General features: G+C 39.2%; 1 protein-coding gene across 3 annotated transcripts in view; it reads left to right on the plus strand.

The window, feature by feature from the left end:
- CAPN7 (calpain 7) overlaps positions 1-27165 on the plus strand; it is a 45458-nt gene that overhangs the window by 12916 nt on the left and 5377 nt on the right. For 2 of the 3 annotated variants that reach the window (XR_004141362.2, XM_031466454.2), the window contains exons 6-16: positions 726-812; positions 4705-4831; positions 5851-5936; positions 7169-7262; positions 8691-8837; positions 10053-10159; positions 10910-11030; positions 23700-23844; positions 23975-24074; positions 24356-24491; positions 25044-25119. Coding sequence is in view for 2 of the 3 variants with exons in the window: in XM_031466454.2 (XP_031322314.2) it covers positions 726-812; positions 4705-4831; positions 5851-5936; positions 7169-7262; positions 8691-8837; positions 10053-10159; positions 10910-11030; positions 23700-23844; positions 23975-24074; positions 24356-24491; positions 25044-25119 (1226 nt within the window). In the remaining variant the exon portion in view is untranslated. The remainder of the gene's footprint in view (positions 1-725; positions 813-4704; positions 4832-5850; positions 5937-7168; positions 7263-8690; positions 8838-10052; positions 10160-10909; positions 11031-23699; positions 23845-23974; positions 24075-24355; positions 24492-25043; positions 25120-27165) is intronic. The other variant, XM_064490840.1, reaches the window with a different exon arrangement.

Here is a 27165-nt window from a genome sequence, read left to right on the forward strand (position 1 = left end):
GACAACACAGTTGTCCTGCATGCGGGGAAAGGCCTCATCATCACAGGATGAAGGTTCACACCGATCCTGCGTCCCTCGTCAGCTGTCCTTGAATTCTGTCACAGCCCCACTGGACAGTGTTCCCTAGAGGCCAAATGGTGAAGTAACCCTACAGCTACTTCTAAATAAAAAGAGGGAAGGACGCAGAGAGGGAGAGAGCCTTCTAACATATGCAGACAAACGTCCACAAAACGAGGAGCGTGCAGAGCAGCTGCAGACCACGCTTTCTCTGTCAGGAGGCCGTAACCGTGACCTTCCTTTGTGCCCTACCTGTTCCTTGTTCTCATGGCCAGAAAATGTAAAGAACACATTTCCCAGAATTATAAACCTCATGTTTTTTAAACCCCCAGCTAACTAAGCAATTGCTGTCTCTCTTCGGGCTTAGGATACAGTTCGCCTTGTGTCCTGGTGACACTTCCAGTACCTCGAGTGTCGCCTGTCTTGAGACTGTTCTCCTGTGAAGGATGTTAGTCCTAAAAGAGTAACTCTTATTGAATTGAATTGAATCAGTTATTTTCTGGTATTCAACTATTTTGTGAAAATTTTGTTCAGTTATTAACGAGATTGTCATTTTAATTTTATTATAGTATCATATCTTGTCATTTAAATTAGAAGGAGTTTCAATAAGATTGGTAATCACAGTAGACCTGAACATTTGCTTGAGGTTTTTCCCTTGTGTTTTATAGGACAACATCAAAAATAAATGGTATAGAATATGTTCCTTTCATGAGTATTGATCTGAGGGAACGTTTTGCGTATCCAATGCCTTTCTGGTAAGTAAGCAATATTCCAATTTTTACTTTCAAGACTGTTCTAAGTTGGCAACATTTTTTCCATAGTCTGAGTTCAGTTAAATTCATAGCCTTGAAATTAAAATTTGCTGTGAAAAATTTGATTGGTAGAGGGGTGTGGCTGTGGGCAGGAGGCGGGGAGACGTGGCGAGCGTGCCTGTGGACCGTTCCCTAGTGGTGGGACACGTGGTCTCCCTTGACCTAACATTGTGCGCATGGCGTCCAGCACAGCGGCTGGCGCAGAGTAAGTGGTCAGTGAACGTTTGTTAGATTGGCTTTTGATCACAGCAGAAATTCACATCAGTAGAGGAGAGGAATTCCTGGGAAGGTGGAGTGGAATAACAGTATCGTTGTTTACCGAGAAGATTCAATTCAAGAAACAGTTAACTGTGAAGGTGTTAGCACAGCCTTCTGGGACAGTGCAGCTGTGTCAGAAACCTTAAAAATACCATTTGGTTCAGGACTCCTGGCTTCTAGTCATCCTAAGGAAATTGAAATTCGATCAAAGATGTATGTAATAAGAGCATTTATCAAAATGTCCATTACAGCAAACAGTTATTTAAACAGACTTGGTGTCTAACAACAGAGGAGTGATTAAATAATATCATGTTCATATTATTATTTAAATATCATGCTACCCATAAAAAAATAAGTCTTTGATGGGGCGGGTATAGCTCAAATGGTAGAGTGTGTGCTTAGCATGTGCGAGGTCCTGGGTTCAATCCCCAGTACCTCCTCCAAATAGAAATAAATAAATAAACCTAATTTCCTCCCCCTCATAAAACAAACAAATAAAAAAATTCTTTGAAAAATATAGGGGAAACGCTTACAGTGTAGTACATTTAAAAAGATAAAAACTTTTTTCATGTATTTATAGATACATATGAAAAACTGATGTAAAGTTAGACATCAGAATGTTTCAAGTGGTTATGTCTGAGTAGCGAAATTGGGTGATTTACTTTTTAAAGCATTTTCAGTTTTCAGAATTTCTGCAATGGTCTTGTTATATTTATCAGAAAGCAGGGAGTCGAATGCTTATTATATACAGAATATATTAAGGCTCTACTAAGAGCAAAGAGCTGCTTTTTCATTTGTAGCGTTTGCTGTTGTGGGTGGGCAGAAGTTAGACAGAAGTTGTCAGCGTAAGTTTTCCCCTCAGACAACCATGTGATGCTATTTCGGTGGGGGTGGGGCAGGGGAGGAGGATCTAGGCATGTTTACGTGGGAGAAGTTACAGCACTGACGTTGGGGGCCCAGAGTCGCGAGCCAAGCTGTCCGGTGCCACATCCTCTGTGACGCTGTGCACGTTTTTTAATCTGTCCCAGATTTTAAAATACAAATAGAACCCACCTCATAGTGTTACTGTGATGATTAAATGAGTTGATAAAACAAAGCACTTGTTCATGGTGCTTGTTACATTGCAAGTGCCATGTAATAAGGGTCAACTGTTTACAAAGTAATTATTTTGTTGAATAATGAATTATATTACGTAATTTGGCTGCATGTTTCAAATTAAAAATGTTTATACTCCTTCGACTATTACTTTTCACTTCAGGAAACCAGTTCTAAAAATATTTGCAGATGTAGTCAGAGGTTTGTATAAAAGATACTCATCAGTATTGTTATAATTATGAATGTGTGGAACCAGTTATTCCAGGATGTGCTTACTGGTTAAATCTAAGCAGAGATGGGGGAAGGGCCTAGCTCAAGTGGTAGAGAAAAAGTAACAGTAAGCACCCAGGAGGTCCCAGGTTCAATCCCCGGTACCTCCTCCAAGCGGAAATCAATGAAGAAACCTAATTACCTCCCCCTCACAAATCTAAGCAGAGAGATAAACCTGTAGTTCCAATCTTTGTGTAACAGAGTAAGAGAAATCATATTTGTAGTGCTCATATAACAGAATGTCCACAGAAGAATTTTGTACAGCCATGAACAATCAAGTTTTCACAAAATGAAGTAAATGGGGAGATGCTTACAGCATATTGATTGAGACAGAAAAATGAAGTACTGTACCAGCTCCCTTAATTCAGGCAGAGCACTTGTCACAGCTGGGATTCTACACGTGTGTGATCCTTGCTCTGCGCGGGTCCTCCACCCTGGACCGTGAGCTGCCCTGAGGCAGGACACACGTTACGTTGCCCCCAGGGCCGAGCACGCTGTCTGCAGGTGGTGGGTGCTTGGTGGATGCTTTCTGAACTGAAGAAAAATCTAGAATAAATAGAAAATTAACTACTCTGATTGCCAAGATTTTTGTTTTCTTTTGTGGATTATTTTACAGTAAGAATAATCAGAAGAAAAAGTAACAGTAAGCATTTTTTAATTCAAAGGCAACAGACTGGTGGCAAAAGGCTCACAGTTTATGGTGAGAAAGATGGAGTGATTAAATTCTTTTCTTTTCTGGTCGTGTATAATAATAAACATATCTGTGAAATATTTTAAATATTTTTAAAGTTCTAAGAAAAAAGATTGAGTTTGGTGATTTAATGATGACTTTTGAGAGAACAGATATTAAGGAGTCTTGGATTTACTCAATTATGGTTCACATGGCAGGTTCATAATACTAAATAATTTGATTGTAGATTTGAATCAGCCTTATTTTTTCTCCTCAAAATATTGTGATGGCTGTCCTTGTAAATTCACCAGCTCACTGTCTGCAGTCAGCACCTGATACTACACAGGTACCAAAATGTGGCCCAGAACACTGGTGGTTCTGTGAGACCTGTGAGGTGGTCATCAGAAGAGTCTGAGAAGTGTCACCCACTGTGTGCTGCCATCCCTGAGACACTGACAGTAAATTCTGTCTTTTCACGGTTTAGAGATGTCCTCCAATGAAAAACAGTGGTGCTCTAGCCAGGAACTTTCAGGTCACACCGGACCTCAAAACCCTCTTTCTTCTAGTATCTATCAACGTTCCTTTAGAAAAATGTTATATTTGTTTCAGTTTGCGTATCATATGCCCTACATTATCCTAGAAATCTTTTGAAACCCCCAAATTTTTTGCCCTTGCTTTAGAAGAGTTTTGAGAAAAGGCCGATTTAAAAAAAAAAAAAAAAAAACTTGTGCTGGACATCAACTTTAGAGAAATATTACACAGTATATTCCCTGCACACTGTGAGTAGAGGATGATGGATAAGAATCGTGGATATGGCCCCAGAGACCAGATTCAAATATGCTGTCTGCTGCTGCTTATCTTATCTTGTTTTGAAGATGAAATGAATAATATCAATGAGATACTTTTGCGGGAAGCCAGGCACGCGGTCCTCATTCAGCAGTTAGGTGCTCTGTCCTTAGCCTTGCAGGGGAGTTGGCGCAGAGCCCACGCGAAGGCCTGTGGCTTCCTTGGTCCTTTGGGATGAGCCACACTGAGTTGTCTTTAAGGGCTCCATCTCACTGAAACTGAATTTCGTGAATATGACCTTTCTAAATCAAACTTTTGAAGTATGTTCTTTGGGGATGGGGGGTAATTAGGTTTTTTAATTTATTATTTATTATTTTTATTTATTTATTTTAGCAGAGGTACTGGGGACTGAACCCAAGACCTCATGCATGCTAAGCACACACTCTACCCCTGAGCTATACCCTCCCCCTTTTGAGGTATATTCTTAAAATAGATACAGGTGAGTTTAGGTTGCTCTGCTGTTTTCAGTTATTTGTACATTTTTTTCTGATTGAGAAGGACGATCGGATTGACTGGATTTAGGACTAAGGGTAAAGACCCAGATTTGGCCAGAGAGTTCTTAGGGTTACATAGTGTAGCTGTGATCACTTTCCCAAAAAAAGAAAAAACTCTCTAGGAAATTTAATTTTGCTTTTGAATCATTTTTTGAGATTAATTTTATCATCATTATTATTATTTAATTAATTATCACCTCAGTGATAGATGGGGCAAGCTACCGTTATCACCCAAACAAAAAGCTACATTTTCTAAGTGGGTGCGACCAGAAGACCTCACCAATAATCCTACCATGATTTACACTGTGTCCAGTTTCAGCATAAAGCAGGTAAACATTCCTTTCGTGTAATTTTATATGAAAAGCCAACATTTTAAAGTAATTTGAATATAGATGACTTTTTTCTTAGGTTTTTTAGTATGTATTCAGATGCATTAGTATAATTGGAAAAATTATTCGTTCAGCACACTTTGACTTAGACATACTGAGATGATACAAGTATGAATAACTCTTGAGCAGTTACATGTTTTTATATACACCCTCTTTGTTGGTACGTCCTTGCAGATGAGACAGTTGGGAATCTGAATTTCACCTCGGATAAGAGAATAGATGTAAAAGATGGATATTGGGCTTATTTAAAACACTGCAGTGGTGGGACAACTATATGGCTTTATCACAGCTTTAGTTACATTTCAGCATTGAAGTCACAGATGTTTTCCACGTTAGTATAAAAATAATGGTCCTTTATGGTTAAAGAGGGTGGGAAGGGATAAATTGGGAAATCGAAAATTGCACCTCTTGGGGAGTGATGGAAATGTTAGCTGTCTTGATTGTGGTGGTGCTGGTGGTTGCATGGGTGTCTGCATCTATCAAAATTCATCAAAGTGTACGTCTGAAATACGTGTGGTTTACTGTACAGGAACCACACCACAGTAGAGGGGTTAGAAAAAGTAATGGTCTTGGAATAATATGATTTAAGAATCTTTTGATGTGTGTATTCATTTTAATTGGTCATATTATAATAAACCAACTTTAAAAAAATGCCTCTAAAAGCATTTTTTGTCATTAAAAGTAGTATAGATCAGTATACTTTTATCCATGTAGGAATGCACCATCCATATTTAATTATTCTAAATTAACTTCATTGGAATACTTTGTCTTTTCTAGAATTTGGTAGAACAAAATATGTGTTAGTTGGCAGTATGGCATTTCTATTTATCATTTTCCTATTCAAGCAGTAGTCAGGATATTTTGTATAAAAAGTCAGACTCTAGGTGCAGTGCTTAAATATTGTAATAATGTTGAAATTGCATGAATAAATGAAAATATTAATAAATTCTTGTTAACAGACAATAGTATCAGATTGTTCCTTTGTGGCATCACTGGCTATCAGTGCAGCGTATGAAAGACGATTTAACAAGAAGTTGATTACCAGGTAAAATTTTGTATTTGTCCCTTTAGCCCTTTTCATGTGATTTTCTCTTAACTAGAGATTAAAAACTTAGGCTTTATCTGCGCAGAAGGTGAAGAGGGCATATCACTTAGGAGAATATGGCCCTTGCATGTTAAGATGATTTGTGAACACGGGAAGATTTGCTAAGGTAGTCTAAGAACATAAGCGTGTGTAGTTAAGAGAATATATATGAAATAAATTATGTTTTGAGATAAATGAAATTGGCCAAATTAAAATCCTGTGATATTTGTAATTGCACTGTCCCGTGTGGTAGCCACTAGCCACGTGTGGATATTGAACACGTGAAGTGGGCTAGTCTGAGTTCAGATAGGCTGTAGGTATAAAACACATCAGATTTTGAAAACTTAGCACAAATGAACTATTAGAAAATATCTCACGTTTTTGTATTTATTACATGTTGAAATTTAATATTTTGGATATATTGGGTTAAATAAAAAATTTAATGTAAAACATTACATACGTGATATAAAGTAACATTTCTTTTGGCTAGAACTCATTTAGAATATACTGAAGTGTTACTGAAATACTTTCTCTTTCAATTTTATAAGTTTTATTAGCTTAAAATTGTTCATTGTAAAATGAAGCTGCATAATCTTTTTGTACAGCTTTTCTTGAGTGGTTTTGTGTGTTAAGTCCTGAAAGTACAGAGGTGAGTTAGATACAGACCTTAGTTTCAAGCTCTTTGCCATCTTGGATAAACAGACCATGTAAGTAAATAATACGCAGTTTGGAAAGAAAATTGATACTGACCGTTTCTACAAGTCTCTTACTGGATAATTTTGTGCTTTGTCAGAGTTAGTCACCTTAGTTGTGGTTAATTGAAACGGTCTTCTCTTTAGAGAAGAAATTGGTCTTGGGGCAAATAGTAGAGTATTTTAAGTGGCTTAAAATACATCCACTTAATAGAAGGTTTATCAGAGTATATAATGGAAAACTGCGCACTTTTCAGAATACTGTGAAATTTATGCCCTGCTGGATGATCTCATAAGATACTCTTCATTTATTTATATTGAAAAAGCACTTCAAGTAGGATGAAATTCTTTTTCTTTTACAGGCCTATTGTAGAAAATATTCTTATGTTTATTTTTATAAAATTGACAATAGCATATGTCTAAATAAAATACAGTATTCTGCATGGTAGCTTATATCGAATACTAATGTTGGTATTTCAATATTTCTTTTCCTTACAAAAGCATAATTTACCCTCAGAATAAGGACGGGGAGCCAGAGTACAACCCATGTGGAAAGTATATGGTGAAACTGCACCTCAATGGGGTCCCTAGAAAGGTGAGTCATGTATCCCCACTCCAACCCTCCTCCCACCTTCGAATCCTGAGTGGAGTCAGTAAGAAAAATGTTATTTTTGTAAACATTTAAAAAGTCAGGTTAGTTGATTTTGAGTCTGTGATACTATACATATCACTACCAGTAACATCGTGTGTTAATAATTAAAAATAAAAAAACATGACAAATATAAAGTCTTTTTAAAAATGAGTTTTGGGAAAACTTACAGAAAGTTCCAAGAAGTAACATTGGGCTCATGCTTGTTAATGCGTAAAATTAATTTTAATCTCATGGTTGTTAATTACCTTTTTGATTAAAAGGATTTCAGACAAACCAAGCCTGGTAGGTCAGAACAATTTAGGTGTGTAGTCTTAAGTTGAGATGTAAGACACCTTTAATGTTCTGTTTTCCTTTGTGAAATACACACATAGTTTGAAATTGCACTCCTTTAACTTCTTTAAGGATTCTGAACCATGTCATAAGGGCCTTGTGTCGTTAGAATTCCCTAGTTCCGGTCAGCTCATGGAGGTCCATGGATCCACATCAGCGTCACCTGGGAATTTGTTAGACTCCCACAGTTTTAGGCCTCATCCTGGACCTGCTGAATCAGAATATGCATTTAGACGAGATCCCCTAGTATTCCGGGGTGAGAAGCTGAGTTGTTGCTCTGTAGGTCAGTAACAGTCACACTTCAGTCTGCACAGAATCACCTGCAGGACTTGTGAAGACAGATTGCTGGGCCCCACCACCAGAGTGTAGTGGGTCTGATGGGGCTGGAATTCACGTATCCAGCAGATTTCTCGGTGATGAAGATGCTGCTGTTGGCTGAGAACACCCTTTCAGAACCCTGCTCTAGCTGACTTCTTAGAAACTAGACAAAATTATTGAGAATGGTTTTCCTGAACCATAATCTTTAAATAACCTCTTCTTTAAAGAATCTTTTAAAATGCAGTTGCTTAGTTCTTCTATTAATATTAGATCAAAATTCTTACCTTATTTCCCAGATAGCTCTATAATATGAATTAGAAACTATCCTTGTGGTGATTACTTCTGTATTTCTATATTATTTAAATATATTTTTTAGCCATAGTATTTTACAACTGAACATAGCATGTCTTTTGCAGGTTAATATTGTTGTTTACCTTAATAGTGAGGCCCTTTTGTAATTATTTTAAATATAACGTTCATTTCTGAAATCCGTGATAATTTTGCTGGTAGATCCATAACATGTAACCAGTTGGCGTGAAGTTATCACCTGACAGGGACATTAACTTTTCAACTTAATTAAGACATGATAAGACACTTTATAGTTGATCAGATTCTAGAAATAGGAACCTGTCAGTAGCTTAATAATGAGTGTGTCATGCCTTTTATCAGTATGAAAGGTGTGTGGGTTTACCACCTAAGGAAATGAATGTTCTCTTTCTCCAGGTGATAATTGATGACCAGTTACCTGTTGATCATAAGGGAGAACTCCTCTGTTCTTATTCTAACAACAAAAGTGAACTGTGGGTTTCTCTCATAGAGAAAGCGTACATGAAGGTCATGGGAGGATATGATTTCCCGGGATCCAACTCAGTAAGTAATAGACAAGACGGTCCAGACACAGACTCATGCTGCCTCCTAGGGCTGTTTTAAATTTGAAAGATTATAGATGATGTATTTGGTTTAAATGAAAAGAAAAGATCAACCCATGGAAAGTGCTGGTCAGTCACCTTGTTCTGGGAGTGTGTGTTTTCTTTTGTAAGGTTATTAGCGCATTGTGTAGATTTGTTACTCAGGAAAGCCTGAGAGTGTGTGTGTCTGCTGTTAACGCTGACCAGTTAAATACAGTGTACCTTTCCAGAGAAGCCTCTTCAGGTCAAAGGGATGTGTCATATTGTCATCCTTATGTTTTGTTTTATTTTGTTTTGTTTTGATTTGTAAATTCAGGTTCAAGGAGGTTTTTGTTAATTTTTCCTAACCTTAACACAACTTAACCTGTAAAATCGAGGTATGTGCCAGTGTCCTGTAGTTGTATCAGGTAAACTGGTGGGGTTATGCCAGAGGTTAGTCAGGTTAGCGTGACTTTGAATTGTAATGTTAATTAGCCTGTAGCTTGAGAAAAGATATTTGACCTTTGTTAGCCTCTTTGTCTGTAATATGAGGATAACACCCACCTCTCAAGAACTGTAAAGATTAAATGAAGTAACATGCACATCACCCACATTCATATCCTGGGTTAGTATCCTTGCCCACGACCTGGCCTCCTTCATTCTCCTGGTTCCTAGATGCTAGTCAAAGAATGTGTAGGTCATGGTTAAAGGTAAGAGGATGTCAACATTTCCACCTAGCCTCCATGTTCAGTGGCTCTGTCCTTCAGGTATTTCTAGTTTAGCTTTCTAATCCATTGCCTGTTCATTTAGCCAGTGCAGCTTAGAGAAGGAATGAGAATAATATAAAATATTAGAAAAATGACTGTCATATAGTAAAAACTCAGTAAATGGTTAATGATGATCATCATAAAGCGTTTTTTTCTGTTAAATGTTTTGAGTTTTCATCATATTTATCAGTAAAACAGTTCTGTTGTATTCAGGAAAAGCAGCAAAGATTTTAAGGAAAAGACAATCTTGTGCTTAAATCTAGGTAGGTGTTTGAGTTAAATAAGAAATGTACTACTGGTAGAAAACAACTTACTACCTCCTGACTTATTCCTGTCAAAATCATCGTATCAAATCAGTGAGATTTAATAGCTGCCCCGGGGATGTACGTAAGAGCTTGAAAACAGCCTGCCTGCCCTGTTTTATGCTGCAGAACATCGACCTTCATGCCCTCACCGGGTGGATTCCAGAGCGGATTGCCATGCACTCAGACAGCCAGGCGTTCAGTAAGGACAGTTCCTTCCGGATGCTTTATCAAAGGTAAACTTCTCTCTCTTTCGTGCTGAAAGAGATTACTTAAGAACCTCATGCCTTACTTAGAATGGATATTGCAAAAGCTGTCACCTTCAGTCATTAGGGAAATTGTGGTTTTCAGGTAGACTTGACTTTACACACAGCCAGCCCTCTGTCATCCTCGCTGATGGTTACAGTGAATCCAGACTGTAGATAATCTAAAACATTGAATCTGGAGTATGTAATATGGAAAAACTGCCTCGCACTTCCTGAGTACTTAACAGCTTGAGGGAAGGTGGGCAGAGAAGGGTGTGAGAAGGTGAAGCGGAGGCCTTAAGTGGACGCCCCCCGGGAGGGCGGAGAGCCGTCTGTACGGTGGTGTACACTCAGTGCTGACGCCCAAAACACAGTGCACTGATCAACAGAGTGACGTGGCTTTGGGAGAAGTACATTGGCTACTGCACACCTTCATTTTTACTTGTAAATCATTTGAAAATTTAGCATTTGTTTTTTTCATCGATAGGTTTCTACCTGAGAATTAAGTTGTCTAAAACTGGGAGCGGAAAAAAGGAAATGTGACCGTTTTTCTGTTATGCTGTGAAATAGAAATGTGCTTCTTATTGAAAGTTCTTTGGAGGGTGTTGGGCTTAGCCTGTTTTAGGAAAGACTTCAAATTTGGGGAAATTTCCAAGTAGGCCATGAGTAAAGGAAAAGTGCTGTGATCTGTAATTACAGACGTGTTTTCCTTCGGTGACCTGTCTGTTGGGTCCGTTCCAGGTTTCACAAAGGGGACGTCCTCATCACGGCGTCCACTGGCGTGATGACTGAAGCGGAGGGCGAGAAGTGGGGCCTGGTGCCCACACACGCGTATGCTGTGCTGGATATTAGAGAGTTCAAGGTTTGGCCTTAAGTGTGTTTCTCTCGTTTTTCTTGTCTGCTAATAAGATGTTGCAAGGATTCCAAGCGATCTATGAGACTTCTAAATACTGACAAATTGAGGTCTAGGCCGTGTTTCAAAGTCATTTCCCCTGTTACATTAAACAGCTTGACTGCTGCCATTGGAAATTATGAAATGAAAAGATGGGAAGTGTAAAGACAGCACAGATACTGATGACAGAACAGAAACATTGTATCCTGCAGGGTTGAGGGGCATGCATAGCCCTCGGGTTCTGGGCTGTGTGATGGCGCTGGGGTCAGGCACAGTTTAGTCTCTGGAGCACAATCGACATTCAGTAACTTCTGTGCAAGGACAAAAAGTCAGAGGACAGTGGATGAGAACCTTGCTGGTGGGTTTGGACGTGTGAGACCTCTTTCAGACCCTTCTCTGAGTTCAGGTATCAGAACAGTTGACTTCATTACTTCTCATGTTGTTAATTAGCTATTTTTAACTGAAGAATGGATCTGCCCTCTGGGTTAGAAAATACAAAGATTGTTAAGGGAAGACTCTCTTCCCCTGACGGTGCAGTACCTAAGCTGTCTGGTTACCGGGAAGCTTAGCTAGCAGTGTGTTCCAGTTCCTCCTGCTTAAACTTAGAGAGAGTGGTGATCAGTCAGCAATAACAGGGTATACTGTGTATTAATGAGACAGGTTTTTCTTCCCTAGCTCACAGAATTATATGACTTACAAAGGCAGTAGGGACCTGCTGCGACATTTAAACATTTACACTCTCGATGCTTTGAGTCGGCCACTGTTGTTACACCCCCAACCACGGGGTATAGAACTGTCTCATCCTTTTAAAGTGGCATGAGAATTGACTACATAAAGCAACAGTAGAAAAATGTATGTGAAATTACGTAAGCTGGGGGTTTGAGTGTGTTTTAGAAATGTAATTTGCCACCAACACCAGCTAAAACATTGTGGGTAACAGTTGCTCTTATTTAGTAATAACTTTATTGTCAGAAGCTGCTGTGAGCTGGGTGTTCACGGACGGGTGAGCAGTGTTGGGGTACTGGCAGGAGATTTAAAGTTAGGTAATGAAACAGGCAATATGAAAGCAAGCTGGAATTTGAGGGAAATTTCTGTAAAGATTATATCATTTACTTTGAGTAATAAGACTATTTTTCTGATTGTTCAGGGGAAACTGGAAAAATGACATGTTTAAGAGAAAAATGGGTACCTGTGATTTGACTTGAAAACAAAACATTAAAAAATTGTGGATTCCAGTAAAGTAAGAATTTCAAGTAACAGCCTTTTCAGTTAAACATCAGTAGCGTTATTCATACAATATCAATTCCACATGTTAACTTTTCTATAACAATGGAGGCTTTTTTTTTCCCATTTTTGTTTTTTGACTTGAAGTATAACAGACCTGCAGCACCACATTAGTTCCAGGTGTACAGCATAGTGACTCCATATTTCTGTGTTACCAAAAATCAGCATGGTCAGTCTGGTTGCCGTCTGCCACCCTGCAAAGTTACTACAGCATCACTGACCGTATTCCCGGGGCTGAGCATTTCACCCTTGTGACTCACTCATTTTGTAAGTGGAAGTTTGTGCCTCTTCGTCTCCGTCATGTTTCCCTCATCCCCTCACCCATCCCCCCGTGGGACCACCGGTCTGTTCTCTGTACCTGTGAGTCTGTGTTTGTTTTGCTATGTTTGTTTGTTTTGTTTTTTAGATTCCACATGTAAATCAGGTATGTTACATTTGTCTTTCTCTAACATCTCACTTAGCATAATACCCTCTAGGTTCATCCATGTGGTCACAGATGGCAAGATTTCAGTCTTTTTTATGGCTGACATGTTATTGCACATATATATAAACACCAAATTTCTTTATCTAGTCATCTGTCAGTGGGCACATAGGTTGCATCCATATCTTGAGTATTGTAAATAATGCTGCACTGAACATTGCTGCGCATATATCTATTTGAATTAGTGTTTTGTTTTCTTTGGATAAATACCCAGAATTGAAATTGCTTGATCATATGGCAGTTCTATTTTGAATTTTTTGAGGCATCTCCAGAAGTGCACAGGGACTCCCTTTTCTCCTCATCCTTGCCGACACTTGTTATTTGTTGTCTGTTTTGCCATAGCCGTTCTGACAAGAGTAAAGTGTATTTCATTGAGGTTGTGATTTGCCACTTCCCTGATCAGTCATGTTGAGCATCTTCCCGTGTGTGTGTTGGCCATCTCTATATCACCTCTGGGGGAAAAATCTATATTCGGGTCCTTTGACCATTTTTTAATTGAGTTTTTTATGTTGAGTTCTTTGTATATTTTGGATATTAATCCCCTATCAAATTAACTGTTTGCAGATATCTTCTCTCATTCAGAAGGCAGCCTTTTCATTTTGTTGATAGCTTCCTTTGCCTTGCAAAGCCTTATTGTTTGATGTAGTCCCATTAGTTTATTTTTCCTTTTGTTTCCCTTGCCTGAGGAGACAAGTACAAAAAAATATTGCTAAGGCTGATGTCAGAAAGCATACTGCCTAGGTCTTCTGGGAGTTATGCTTTCAGGACTTATATTTAAGTCTTTAATCCATTTTTAGTGTATTTTTGTATATGGTAGAAGTTAATGGTCCAGTTCCCTTTATTTGCTTGTAGCTATCCAGTTTTCCTAATACCATTTATTGAAGACATTGTCTTTTCCACACTATATTTTTGGTTCCTTTGTCATAGATTAGTTGACCATGTAAGTGTAGATTCGTTTCTGGGCTCTATTCTGTTCCATTGAGCTACGTATCTGTTTTTATTCAATGCCATACCATCTTGATTACTGTAGCTTTGTAGTTTAGTTTTTAGTTTGGTTAAAGCCTGTAACTTTATTCTTTCTCTAGATTGTTTTGGCTATTCGGGATCTTTGTGTCTCCATACAAATTTTAGAATTATTTGTTCTAATTCTGTTAAAATGTCATTGGTATTTTGATAGGGATTACAGTGAATCTATAGCTTGCCTTGGGTAATATGGTCATTTTAACAAGATTGATTCTTCCAGTCCATGAATAGGATACATATTTCCATTTGTTTGTATTGTCTTGTATCGGTTTCTTTCATCAGAGTACAAATCTTTCACCTCTTTGGTTAGATTTATTCTTAGGTATTTTATTATTTTTGATGCAGTTGTAAATGAAATTGTTTTCTTAATTTCTCTTTCTGATAGTTCATTGTTAGTGTATAGAAGTACAACTAATTATATTGATTTTGTATCCTGCAGCTTTACTGAATTCATTTATTAGTTCTGACAGTTTTTTGGTGGCATCTTAAGGATTTTCAATGTATAGTATCATGTCTTCTGCAAATAGTGACAGTTTTTTTTCTTATTTTCCAATTCCAGTGCCTTTTATTTCTTCCTCTTGTCTGATTGCTGTGGCTAGGACTTCCAATACTATGTTGAATAAAAGTGGCAAGAGTGGACATCCACATCCTTCTCTTGTTCCTGACCGCAGAGGAAATACTTTCAGTTTTTCACCATTGAATATGATATTAGCTGTGGGCTTGTGATATATGGCCTTTAGTATGTTGAGAGATGTTCCTTCTATACCCACTTTGTTGAGAGTTTTTATCATAAATGATGTTGATGTTGAATTTTGTTAAAAGCTTTTTCTGCCTCTATTGAGATGATCATACCAGTTCCACTTAATTTATTGATGTGGTGTATCACCTTGATTGATTTGCAGGTGTTGAACCATCCTGTGTCCCTGGGATAAATCTTGATAACAGTGTATAATTGTTTTTAATATGTTCTTAGATTTGGTTTGCTAATATTTTGTTGAGGATCTTTCTGGCTGTGTTCGTCAGAGATACTGGCCTGTGCTTTTCTTTTTTGTGTGGTGTCTTTGGTTTTGGTATCAAGGTGAGGCTGGCCTCTGAGAATGAATTCTGAAGCATTCCTTTCTCCTCAGTTCTTGGAATAGTTAGAGAAAGATAGGTGTTAACTCTTTAAACATTTGGTAGAATTCACTCATAAAGCTGTCTGATCCTGCACTTTTTGTTTGTTGAGAGTTTTTAAATTGCTGATTCAGTTTCATTACTGGTAATTGATCTGTTTGTATTTTCTGTTTCTTCCTAATTCCGTCAGAGGAGATTGTCCATTTCTATGAATTTATCCGTTTCTTCTAGGTTGTCCACTTTACTGGTGTTTTATTGGTGTATAGCTGTTCATGGTCATTTCTTATGATCCTGTGTATTTCAGCGGTGTCAGTTGTAACTTCTTCATTTCTAATTTCATTTATTTGGGTGCTCTCTTAATGACTCTAAAGGTTTATCAGCTTTATATTTTCAAAGAACAAGCTGTTAGTCTCACTGGTCTTTTCTATTGTTTTTTAGTCTCTGTTTTGTTTATTTCTGCTCTGATCTTTATGATTTCTTTCCTTCTGCTAACTTTGGGTTTTGTCTGTTCTTTTTCTGGTTCCTTTAAGTGTGAAGTTAGGTATTAATTTCAGGTTTTCCTTGTTTCTTAAAGTAGGCTTGTATTGCTATAAACTTACCTCTTAGAACTGCTTTTGCTATGTCCCCAGAATTTTGGATTACGTTTCCGTTTTTATTTATCTCGAGGTTTTTAAAAATTTCCTCTTTCATTATATTCAGTGACCTATTAGTTATTTAGTAATGTATTGTTTAGTCTTCACATGTTTGTGTTTTTTTGCAGTTTTCTTGTGACTGACTTCTAGTCTCATATTGTTGTGGTCAAAAAAGATGCTTGATGTGATTTCAGTCCTACATTTATTGAGACTTGTTTTGTAGCCTAGCATGTGATCTGTCCTGGAGAATGTTCCATGTGCACTTGAAAAAATTCATATTATATATATGTGTAATATATATATTACCTCTGGTCTGACACGGTGTTGTTCAAGTCAGATGTTTCCTTAATGATTTTCTGTCTGGTTGATCTGTCATGTGTATTTTGCTGTTTTGGGGTAGAATGTTCTATAGGTATCTATTAAGTCCATCTTGTCTATTGTGTAATTTAAGTTTTTTTCTTATTGTGTGGGTGATGAGTCCATTGGTGTAAGTGTGCTGTTAAAGTCCACTAGTGTTATTATGTTACTGTTGATTTTTCCATTTATGTCTGTTAATATGTACTCTAATGTTGGATGCATATATATTTACAATTGTTATCTTTTCCCTGGACTGATCCCTTTAGAATTATGTAATGATCTTCTGTGTCTCGTTCGTCTTTGTTTTAAAGTCTGTTTTGTTTTTCATAAGTGTTGCTACCCCAGCTTTCTTTTTGTTTCCATTTGCATGAAATACCTTTTCCCATCCCCTCACTTTCAGTCTTTGTGTGTCTTTAGATCTGATGTAAGTCTTTTGTAAGCAGCATATATGTGAGTCTTGGTGGGGTTTTTTGATTTTTTTGTTTTTTTGCTTCATTTAGCCACTCTTTGTCTTTTCATTAGAGCATTTAGTTCATTTAAATTTAAAGCAATCATTGCTAGGTATATACTTACTGCTGTTTTGTTAGTTGTTTGGGGTTATTTTTGTAGTTCTTTTTGTTCTTTTGTTCTCTTCCCTTGTGATTTGATGTCTGTTTTTAGTGTTATGTTTGGGTTCCTTTCTGGTTTTTTTTTATTATAAGCTATTATAATATATTGAATAAAGCTCCCTGTACTATATAGTCAGTCCCTATTTATCTATTTTATATATAGTATAGTAGTGTATATCTGTTATTCCCAAACTCTTAATTTATCCCTACCTGCCCCCACACCATTCCTCTTTGGTAACTGTTAGTTTTCTATGTCTGTGAGTCTGTTTCTGTTTTGTAAATAAGTTCACTTATATCATTTTTTTAGATTTCACATATGAGTAGTATCATATAACATTTGTCTTTCTTGTTTGACTGACTTAGTATGATAATCTCTAGGTCCATCCATGTTGCTGAAAATGACAATAATTCATTCTTTTTATGGCCATGTAGTAGTCCATTTTGTGTGTGTGTGTGTGTGTACATACCACATCTTTATCCAGTCATCCATTGATGGACACTTAGGTTGCTTCCATGTCTTGGCTGTTGTAAATAGTGCTGCTGTGAATATTGGGGTGCATGTGTCTTTTTGAATTAGAGTTTTTGCCTTTTCTGAATATTGTCCAGAAGTGAGATAGCTGGATCACATGGTAACTATTTTTCGCTTTTTAAGGAATCTCCATACTATTTTCCATAGAGGCTGCACCAATTTACATTCCCACCAGCAGTGTAGGAGGGTCCCCTTTTCTGCACACCTCCTCCAGCATTTATTATTTGTAGACTTTTTGATGATGGCCGTTCTGATAACTGTGAGGCAATACTTCATTGTAGTTTTGGGTTTTTTTAAAAATTACTACAATTGTATTAACTGCTATGAAGCAGCAGCACAGGGTGCCTGGGAACATTTAACGGAAGGACAGTCTAGGCTGGGAGAGGGGTGGGAGGTGTGTGTCAGGAAAGGCCTCCCTGTGGAGGTAAATAGGCTGAGACCCGAAGGATAAATTGGAATTAGCCAGGTAAGGGTGTAAGGTAAGGAAGGAATTTCCCAAGCAAAAGGAATAATATGTACAAAGGTAAAAGGCACTTGGCATGTTCTAGAATCCTTGTGTGGCTTGAACTTGGTGAGCAGTGGTGAGAGTGACGCCTTGGAAAGTACCGTCCTCAGAGCAGCGGTCTCAGCATCACTTGGAATTTGTCTGAAATGCCAATTCTCACAGCAGAAATTTCAGGTGGAGCCTGGCAGTGTGTGTGTGTGTGTGTGTGTGTGTGTGTGTGTGTGTGTGTTTTTAACATATCTGTATTTTTCATTGTTTCTAAGAACAGTTGAGAGCTTTAGCTTTTTAAACTTACATAGTTGTCAAAGGAATAAAGCCAACCACAAAATAAGAATCAACAGAATGCAGTCATCCAATCATAAAGGACAGTCAGATGTGCTCGCACATATTCAAGAAATCAGTCATCTAAGTTGTAAATAATAAGTAGTTCATTTGTGTCTTTTTTTTTTAATATTCCACATATAAGTGATATCATACCGTATTTTTCTTTCTCTTTCTGGCTTACTTCACTTAGAATGACAATCTCCAGGTCCATCCATGTCACTGCAAGTGGCATTATTTTATTCTTTTTTATGGCTGAGTAGTATCCCATTGTATAAATACACCACAGCTTCTTTATCCAGTCATCTGTTGATGGACATTTAGGTTGTTTTCATTTCTTGGCTATTGTAGATAGTGCTGCTATGAACACTGGGGTGTATGTGTCTTTGTGAATTAAGGTTCCCTCTGGCTATATGCCCAGGAGTGGGATTGTTAGATCATATGGTGAGTCTGTTTTTAGTTTTTGAGGAATCTCCATGCTGTTCTCCGTAGTGGCTGCACCAATTTATATTCCCACCAGCATTGTTGGAGGGGTCCTTTTTCCCCACACCCTCCCCAGCATTTATTGTTTGTGGACTTTTTAATGATGGCCATTCTGGCTGGTGTGAGGTGATATCTCCTTATAGTTTTGATTTGCATTTCTCTAACAGTTAGTGATGTTGAGCTTCTTTTCATGTGCCTGTTAGCCATCTGTCTGTCTTCTTTGAAGAGATGTCTATTTTGGTCTTCTGCCCATTTTTTGATTGGATTGCTTGTTTTTTTGATATTAATCTGTGTGAGCTGTTTGTATATTTTGGAAATTAGTCCCTGTCAGTCACATCATTTGCAGATGTTTTCTCCCATTCTGTAGGTTGTCTTTTCATTCTGTTGATGGTGTCCTTAGCTATACAGAAGCTCGTAAGTTTAATTAGATCCCATTTCTCTATTTTTGCTTTTATTTCCATTACTCTAGGAGCTGGTTCAAAAAATACATTGCTGTGATTTATGTGCAAGAGTGTTCTGCCTGTGTTTTCCCCTAGGAGTTTTATAGTATCTGGTCATACATTTAGGTCTTTAATCCATTTTGAGTTTATTTTTGTATATGATGTTAGACAGTGTTCTAATTTCAGTCTTTTACATGTAGCTGTCCAGTTTCCCCAGCACCACTTATTGAAGAGAGTGTTGTTTTTTTTTTTTCATTGTATATTCTTGCCTCCTTTGTTGTAGATTAATTGACCATAAGTGCATGGGTTTATTTGGGGCTTTCTATACCTCGTGGTAGTTTTGATTTTCATTTCTCTAATAATTAGCAATGTTGGGCCTTTTTCATGTGCCTGTTGGCCGTCGGCATGTCTTCTTTGGAGAGATGTCTGTTTAGGTCTTCTGCTCATCTTTTGATTGGTTTGTTTGTTTTTTTGATACTGAGTTGTATAAGCTGTTTGTATATTTTGGAAATTAAGCCCTTGTTGGTTGCATCATTTTCAGATATTTTCTCCCATTCCGTAGGTTGTCTTTTTGGTTTGTTTATGGTTTCCTTTGCTGTGCAAAAGCTTATAAGTTTAATTAGGTCCCATTTGCTTATTTTTGCTTTTATTTCTTTTGCCTGGGTAGACTGCCCTAGGAGAACACTGCTAAGATTTCTGTCAGAGAATGTTTTGCCTGTGTTCTCTTCTAGGAAATTTATGATGTCCTGTCTTATGTTTAAACCTTTAAGCCATTTTGAGTTTATTTTTGTGTGTGGTGTGAGGGAGTGTTCTGACTTCACTGGTTTCCATGCTTCTGTCCAGCTTTCCCAACACCACTTGCTAAAGAGACTATCTTTTCTCCATTGTATATTCTACCTTCTTTGTCGCAGATTAATTGACCATAGGTGTGTGGATTTATTTCTGGGCTCTCTGTTCTGATCCATTGATCTGTGTGTCTGTTTTTGTGCCAGTACCATGCTGTTTTGGTTACCGTAGCTCTGTAGTGTTGTCTGAAGTCGGCAGTGGGGTGGGGGGAGATACCGCCAGCCTTACTCCTTTTTCCTCAGAGTGGCTTTGGCAATTCTGGGTCTTTTGTGATTCCATATAAATTTTAGGATCATTTGTTCTAGATCTGTGAAAAATGCCCTGGGTAATTTGATAGGGATCACATTAAATCTGTAGATTGCCTTTGGCAGTATGGCCATTTTAACAATATTAAATCTTCCAATCCAAGAGCATGGGATAGCTTTCCATTTCTTTGATTCATCTTTAGTTTCATTTATCAGTGTTTCATAGTTCTCAGCAAATAGTCTTTCACCTTGGTCAGGTTTATTCCTGAGTATTTTTTTGGACACAATTTTAAAAGGGATTTTTTTTAACTTTCTGCTATTTCATTGTCAGTGTAAAGAAGCACAGCAGATTTCTGTAGGTTAATCGTGTAACCTGCTACCTTGATGAATTTGTTTATCAGTTCTAATATATTTTGTGAGTATTTTTAGGATTTTCTTTATAAAGTATCATGTCATCTGCATATAATGACAATTTTATCTCTTCCCTTCCAATTTGTTTTCCAGTTTGGATCCCTTTTATATCTTTTTCTTGTCTGATTACTGTGGCTAGGACTTCCAATACTATATTGAATAGAAGTGGTAAGAGTGGGCATCTTTGTCTTGTCAGATTTTAGGGGGCAGGCTCTTAATTTTTCACCATTAAGTGTTATGCTGGCTGTGGGTTTGTCATAAGTAGCTTTTATTATGTTGAGGTATGTTCCCTCTCTACCAACTTCCATAAGAGTTTTTATCATGAATGGATGTTGAATTTTATGAGATGTTTTTTCTCCATCTGTTGAGATGATCATGCGGTTTTTGTCCTTCCTTTTGTTGATGTGGTGTATGACTGATTGATTTGCATATGATGAACCATCCTTGCATTCCTGGGATGAATCTGACTTGATCTTAGTGTATGATCTTTTTTATGTGTTGTTGGATTCGGTTTGCTAATGTTTTGTTGAGGATTTTTGCATCTATTTTCATCAAAGATACTGGCCTATAATTTTCTTTTATGGTAGTGTCTTTGTTGGGTTTTGGTGTCAGGCTGAAGGTGGCTTCATAAAATAAGTTTGAGAGCGTTCCCTCCTCTTCAGTCTTTTGGAGGAGTTACAGAAGTGTTGGTATGAGTTCTTTACACATTTGTTAGAATTCCTCAGTGAAGCCACCAGGTCCTGGACTTCTGTTTGCAGGGAGTTTTTTTTTATTACAGATTCTATTTCACTTCAAGCAGTCAGTCTGTTCACATTATCAGTTTCTTCTTGATTCATTGTTGGTGTACTGTATGTTTCTAGAAACCTTTCCATTTCTTCTAGGTTTTCCATTTTGTTGTCATACGCTTCATAGTGTTCTCTTATGATTTTTGTATTTCTGTGATACTGGTTGTTATTTCTCTTCTTCCATTTCTAATTTGGTTTGTGTCCTCTCTCTTTTCTTCTTGGTGAGCCTGGCCAGAGGCTTGTCGATTTTGTTTATCCTTTCAAAAAACCCAGCTCTTGGTTTTATTGATTTTTTTTTTTTCCTTTTTCTTTTTAACTCTGTTCTATTTATTTCCTTTTTTCTGCTTGCTTCAGGTTTTGCTTGTTCTTCTTTTTCTAATTCTTTCAGGTGGTCACCCTGCCAGGGGTGCAGGTCCTGTTCCGATTCCTTTTTTTCCTTTGCGTCCTACCCAGGTCCATGGCAATGCTTGCAGCTTTGGTTGTATACCGTCTTCTGCCAGAGTTCAGTAGGTGTTCTGGGAGAATTGTTCCACGTGTAGATACGGTTTTGATGTATCTGTGGGGAACTGAGCCCCGAACCCTTCTACTCCCCCGTCTCCATCTCCCCCCAGGGCATTTCTTTGTCTCCCCCGTGCGGTGATGTTCTGTACTGTGATGGTACATCTCCATTTTAAGCTGCTGTCTCTACGTCCAGACAGGTCTTACCGAGGGATTTCTGAACCTGTCCAGGGCTTTTCCTTTGCTGCCACTTGGAAATAACTTTGGAAGTGGGATATTTCATCCACAAACCAGGTTCTTTTTCTAGTCCTCTTGCCTTTCTTCCGTGTTCAGGTTCCTCTGAATCACTGGTTTTCTATCCAAACAAAATCTTAGTGCCCTGGAATGTCAGTGATACCCGGACTTGCCTCTGAAAAGCTTGGCAGCTGTTTTCTCTGCTTCATGCAGCTTTTTAAAGAAGTGATAGAGTCCTGAAATAAGGAGATACCTTGCTCACGTATAACTAGGTTTTATGAAGAAAAAAGAGTTCATGTTCAGCGTGTGTTGGGCTGATGTGTGGCCGGGACAGGGGTGAGGCACAGGTGGTAACAGAAGAAATTGGGAAATGATATTAATGAAGGTTCCAGGGACTGTAGCCTGAGAGGAATGAGTCTCACTTATGTCCAGAAATCACATCTACCCCTGGGCTTGATTTGCCACATTTGAAATAACATGGGAATGTGTCCTTTAAACAATGTCTTCCAAACAGTTTGAGTTGTGACATTGTTAGAAAACTATAGGAAACTTAGGAAAACTTAGGAAACTATATTCCTAAGTTGATGCTTTAAAATAAGACAGATACTTTTTTGGATTTACAAGCGCTTTTTTTTTTCTGAATCAGTGTAATCAGCTGTAGACACACCCAGCGTATATTGAGCACAGTCTGTAACCTCAACACTCCGTCCATAGCTTAGAGGAAACTTCTAAAAAAGGATGATAGTGTCCATTTCAGGGAGTTTACAGTCTCATTGGGGAGAGAAGACTCCTGTATTTGCTTAAGTAGGAAACAGCCTAAGATAGGATACTATTTATGTAAACTAATGTAATACAGATACAAACTTTAAAAGAGAAGTAGCATATAACTGAAAAAGTGTGCTCTACACTGGAACTTGACACAACATTGTAAAATGACTGTAACTCAATAAAAAAAAATGTTAATAAATAAATAAATAAATATTCAGAGTACTCAAAAAAAAAAGAGAGGTAGTAATTAAAAGGAGACAGAAATTACTAAGTGCTGGACACTTTGTGTTTGTCACATCATTGAGTCTTCACAAAGCTCAGAGAGTGAGTGACCACGCAGGGCCCACACAGCTGATGAAGTCGAGCTGGAGTTGGGTCCCATTTCATTTGGGCTCCAGAGTCCCTGCTCTTTTCATTGCTTCAGTCTTTGCTGAGAGACCACCAGTGGAGGACAAAGCTGAAGAGGGTCTGAGAGGAGGAGGAGGAGTTACAGGGATCAGTGGGCCTCCCAGGGAGCAAATGCATTTCCGGGTGAAATTGAGTAAGGTTATTGAGGGAATTGTGACAGGAAGGAGTGGATCAGGGCCACAGATACACAGGGTACGAGTACTGGGAAACGGAGGCCGAAGTGGAGAGCGGAGCAGGCTCTCAGGGAGCAGGGGACACTCGGCGCTCTGAGGCATCCCTGTCCGGGGGGCTCCTGTGACGGTGGCAGTGTTGTGTCTGTGCTGTGCGACACCATAGCTCCTGCTGCACTTGGTCCTTGAACTCTCGAAGTGTGGCAGTGACTAAGGAACGGGTGTGTAAGCCTAATTTAACTGTAATTTAAATAACCACACGTGGTTAGTGACCACCATCTGGACAGCGTAGCTCTAGAGATGGGTATTTATTTATAGTTTTTGAGCAGGTACAGGACACAGGGAAGTGCTGATTAAAGAATAGAAATTTCAAATTGATTTCAAGGGAAAAGAATTTATAAGTATTCAAGATGCATCCTCACTTTAGAGAATGAGATAACTAATTAATAAGAATATGGTAAAACTGTTTTGCAATTTATCTCCTGACTTTTTTAATAGGGGCTGCGATTTATCCAGTTGAAAAATCCTTGGAGTCATTTACGTTGGAAAGGAAGATATAGTGAAAATGATGTGAAAAACTGGACCCCAGAGTTGCAAAAATATTTAAATTTTGATCCTCGAACAGCTCAGAAAATAGACAATGGTAAGTATGTCTTTTAATTTTAAAACTTTGATCTTTAAATAAATGTTTTAACAGTGTGAAGTATACTAAACTGGCTTAAGGCATTTATCATTAAGGTTTTTTTAGATTAACAAAGCCATCTAATTTTCAGGAATATTTTGGATTTCATGGGATGATCTCTGCCAATATTACGATGTGATTTATTTGAGTTGGAATCCGGCTCTTTTTAAAGAATCAACATGTATTCACAGGTAACTTTTTTGCTCATTTCAGAATATGCTTTATAGTAGTCTCCCTTTTTCCATTTAAGATGAAATTGTTTGGGAAGGCTAGCATTCTCTGTCTTTTTGTCATGGCCACAGAGGACTCTCATGTAATCGTTTTCTTTATGTGCTTCTTGGTTGTGCCAGAAATTTAGAGGGGAAAAAAGAAAACCTGGTAACTTCGTGAAACACAGCACTTTTAAAAATAGTCGTCCACTTTAGCTGTAATGAGAAATGTAACTACTTTCTTAATTGATTTTATCTTTTAGTACTTGGGATGCTAAGCAAGGCCCTGTGAAGGATGCCTACAGTCTGGCCAACAACCCGCAGTACAAACTGGAGGTGCAGTGTCCACAAGGCGGCGCTGCCGTCTGGGTTTTGCTTAGTAGACACATTACAGACAAGGTGCGGATACCTTCCTGTGCCCCGAACGAGAGCTCTTAGATATAATTAGACCGCTGTGCGCGAGATGTCACTACCACCAGCCTGTCTTACTTGTATCAGTGGCTTGAAAATAGTGTTTTCTTAGATAAAAGAGTATTTCCCTCTAAGGAAATTGATAGTTTGTAATTGTACGCTTAAAATCTTGCTCAGAAATCACCTCTGAAGAAAAACGTGAGCGAGTTTATGCTTTTTAGTGAGGGTTTTAGTGTTGGTTGTATGTGCTTTAGATCTTAAGAATATTAACATTAAAAGGGAGTTTGGAAACTTTGACTCCTGACCCTATAAAGGATACCGTAATTCCAGTGGCTTCAAAGCCTTCGTTAGTGTGTTGCTTCCTACACTGTGGTTACCTATTGAAATGACAGTTTAATTCAGGCATTTTTTATAGTACTAAACAGAAATGCTCCTAAAATTAGAAATAACCTCCTCCGCCCTCCCTCCCCACCCCACACACAGAGGCAGGAGCATTTCAAGCCCGTTTTCCTAACCGCAGTGGACTCTTTGTGCTTTTAGGATGATTTTGCAAATAATCGAGAATTTATCACAATGGTTGTATACAAGACTGACGGGAAAAAAGTTTACTACCCAGGTACGTGTCCGTAAACAGACATTGAAACAAACATTGCGACTCTGTTTACGTGATTAAGTGGAAAATGACAATTTTTTGTAAATAATATGCAGACATTGATAATGATAATTATGCTGATAGACTAATAGAAACTGCTCAGACAGGTGGGTGGGTATTTATGCTCGTGTGTTCTGATTTGTTTTAAATTGGGAGACCCCCTGGAATTTGGGATTTCCACAGTCTTGCACATTGCTGTCAGCAAGGGACCAGCGCCCCCTCAGCCCCTCCTCCCACAGCCGCTTTGCCGACAACCCCTCCCTTGCCCACGTGTGCCTTCTGCCCTGTTCTGTGTAGTGAGCGTGATTAAGGTCCAGCTTATGTTACTCCCTCTGTGACCATCTCTGCCAGGCAAAGGGAATCTTCCCTCTGCAGGTCTCCTTGGGCGCTTAACATACTGTGTTTGAAACCATTTTGCTTTCACAGTAAGAAAACTTTTCTCTCATTACGACATGATAGGAACTGTTAAGTTTATGTTCTAGTCCAGGAGACAGATGAGCAAAAATAACCCAGATAGTGATATGTGTGTGTAAAGAAGTAAGTAGGGTCACGTGTTAGTGACCTCTGGGTGACATTGTGGGGTGGCCGTGGAAGGCCTTTTTGAGAAGGGATACAAGGGACTCTGAGTGACAAAGACGAGTCAGTCACACAAAGAACTGCACGTGCTCCTAGTGCAGGGACCCTGAAGGGAGAAGACGACGGAGCTTCCTGGGCCGGGAAGGAGGCTGGCGCGCCGGGGAGTTGTGGGTCAGAGCAGAGGGAAGGAGGGCCGGCTTAGGTCACAGGGCCCAGAAGCCACAGGGAGGGGCTGGGTCTTGCTCTGAGTGCGGTGGAAGGCCGCCGGAGGGCCTGGGTCAGGAGAGGGGCGGGGCCTGGTGCTTTTTTAAGAAAATTCTTTGTAGAATATGTTGGAGGGGACAGAAGTGGAGGAGGCGGGGGGACCAGTGAGGGGGTTTTACTCACATGGGACATGGAGGGTGGAGGTGGAGATGAAGAGCCAGCAGACTGGGGCTTTGGTCGGGAGGTCAGGACTTGCTGAGGTGACCTGGGGCAGCGGGGGCTGAGAGGTACCCCTGGTTTTCTGGCTTGAGCACTAGAGGGCGTGTGCGGCCTTCATTGAGGTGAGTGCGTGTTGCTGGGAGCAGGTGCGCTGTGCAGTAAAGTCACAAGTTAGTTTTCGGCTGTGCTAAATCTGAGACCCTGTTAGCTTTCCAGGTGAAGGAGCGGAGAGGAGCGGGGTCCTGGGGTGAGGTTGAGGCAGGTGGAGGAGGCGAGGGACGAGAGGACTGCGGGAGTCCCATGTGGAGGGGCTACGGGCTCAGGACAGCCAGGACCGGGCTCTCGGACTCTCGCATTTTAAGGGTAAGCAGAGAAGGTACCGCCGAAGAGTGTGACCAGTACCTGGTGAAGTCGAGGAAGGCCTCACGTAACGGGGGAAGAGCGTGGCCACGGCCACCTGTTGCTGTTTCCGAGGTCCAGCGAGATTAGGTTGGAGATGAGGCTGTTGACCTTGACGAGGACCTTGAAAAGAGAGGTGGGCTGGCGCCCAGTCAGAGTGTCTTCAGGAAGGGCTGTGAGGTGGCAGCAGTTGCTGGGGAAGGTGTGCAGGGAGGTGGGCAGTGGTGGGAGGCGGGCTCAGTCCCAAGAAAGCTCCGCCGTCTCCCCCAGCCCGCCCCGAGGTGGGCCGCCACTCACTCCTGCCAGGCAAGCCACCTGGATTGTCTGAGGTGGGCCGGCACACAGTAGGTCCAGTAGGAAACACCAGGCGAACCTGGCCACATTTTCCATTTTTCACGTTGATCATTATACGGCCAGAAAAGCACCAGCGCTGGGAGTGTATTCCTGGCAGTCCTGACATGTTACATATGTTTTGAATTTCAGACAACTTGTTACTCTTTTTACTTGCATTTTTTTACTTTTTAAATACAGTGCTCCCTCTCGTACACATAGTGACTTGCCATTTCAGGGTACTTTCTGGTCTATAGTTTCACTGTCATCACATCACCCTGT

Source organism: Camelus dromedarius, chromosome 2, assembly GCF_036321535.1.
Source record: "Camelus dromedarius isolate mCamDro1 chromosome 2, mCamDro1.pat, whole genome shotgun sequence".
Taxonomy (NCBI): domain Eukaryota; kingdom Metazoa; phylum Chordata; class Mammalia; order Artiodactyla; family Camelidae; genus Camelus; species Camelus dromedarius.